At 51.7% G+C, this 1,268-nt stretch overlaps 1 protein-coding gene across 1 annotated transcript in view; it reads right to left on the reverse strand.

The window, feature by feature from the left end:
* Window positions 1-112: 112 nt before the first annotated feature.
* Window positions 113-1,268, reverse strand: part of LOC102263289 (very-long-chain 3-oxoacyl-CoA reductase-B-like) — a 5,595-nt gene continuing 4,439 nt past the window's right edge. Inside the window, exons 7-8 of the mRNA XM_005863401.2 lie at window positions 711-860; window positions 113-528 (exon numbers count right to left, since the gene is read on the reverse strand). Coding sequence (XP_005863463.1) covers window positions 409-528; window positions 711-860 — 270 coding nt within the window. The 3' untranslated portion in view covers window positions 113-408. The remainder of the gene's footprint in view (window positions 529-710; window positions 861-1,268) is intronic.

Consider the following 1,268-nt stretch of genomic DNA (forward strand, 5'->3'; position numbering starts at 1 on the left):
CATCACCTTTCAACATCTCGTGGAGTCAATGCCAAGAAGAATCGCCACAGTATTAAAGGCAAAAGGTGGCTCAATGAAGTACTGATGGGGTGGCCATAATACTCTGGCCACTCAGTGTATATATGTATAAGTGTGTATACACACACACACACACACACACACACACACACACACACACATACTGTATATCCCCATGGCTGTCTAGTTGTCTCAGTGCACGTATTAAAAATGCCATCTTTCTGTCAGAGGTCAGAGATGCCACAGTTGTTTCCAAATATCCAGGTGTTCCGGTGTCCAGTTCTGTGCCGTGGGCCTAATTGTCATCCATCCCCACGTGTGGGACACCTTTGCTAACATCAACAGCCCTGGCCCAGGATGGGGGGGTGGCAGGCGAGTGGCCGCGCCTCTTCAAGGCCGTTTATGGGCGGGCTTTGCCTTCGCCATAGCATTGCTCAACAGAAGTAAACACTTCGGTCCCCAGCGACTGAGACGAAACCAACCGGGCAGGAGGAGAGCCAGCAGGGCGTTCTGGGAAGAAGAGGTACCAGGAATCAGGATACACCCACGCGTGGGTCCCCCCATCTCTTCTCCTGTCTTCCCAGCCCAAGGTGGGGGCCCTCCCCTCCTCCGGACATGTCCTCCCTGCAGAGGAAGGACGAGGGGCCCTGGGCCAGGGAGTGTCCCTTCCCGCTCTGCGACCAGGAACGCACCAGCACAGCTTGGTTGAAGCAGCCGGCGGTCTGGGAGGTGAGGCCAAGGGTGTCCAGCGCCTGCCGAGCGAAGTCTTCGGAACTCAGTAACAGTGTCCGGTACTTTATGTCTTTGGTCATACTTGACTCGATCATGAAGGGGCTCACCGTCTGCAGGAAGCAAGGAGCTAAGGAAGGGGAGAACTCCCATCTCACCCTGGCTTAGCTCCCAGGCTCTTTGAAAATCCCAGAGTCCCGCCCTAGCTCAGTGGATAGAGCCTCTGCCTGTAGCCTGAAGGGTCTCAGGTGGCCGGCTCGATCCCCAGTAGGGGGCGTGCAGGAGGCAGCCGATCAATGATTCTTTCTCATCATTGATGTTTCTATCTCTCTCCCTCTTCCTTCCTCTCTGAAATCAATAAAAATATATGAAATAAAAATAAAATAAATGCAAGTCTCTACTTTAAAAATTTTTTTAAAATAAACACAAATAAATAAAAACATATTTTTATAAAAAAGGAAAAAAGAAAATCCCAGAGTCCCACCCACTTGCTGCTCTCCCACTGGGGACTCAGCCAGCCC

This window comes from Myotis brandtii, unplaced genomic scaffold, assembly GCF_000412655.1.
Source record: "Myotis brandtii unplaced genomic scaffold, ASM41265v1 scaffold1774, whole genome shotgun sequence".
NCBI lineage: Eukaryota > Metazoa > Chordata > Mammalia > Chiroptera > Vespertilionidae > Myotis > Myotis brandtii.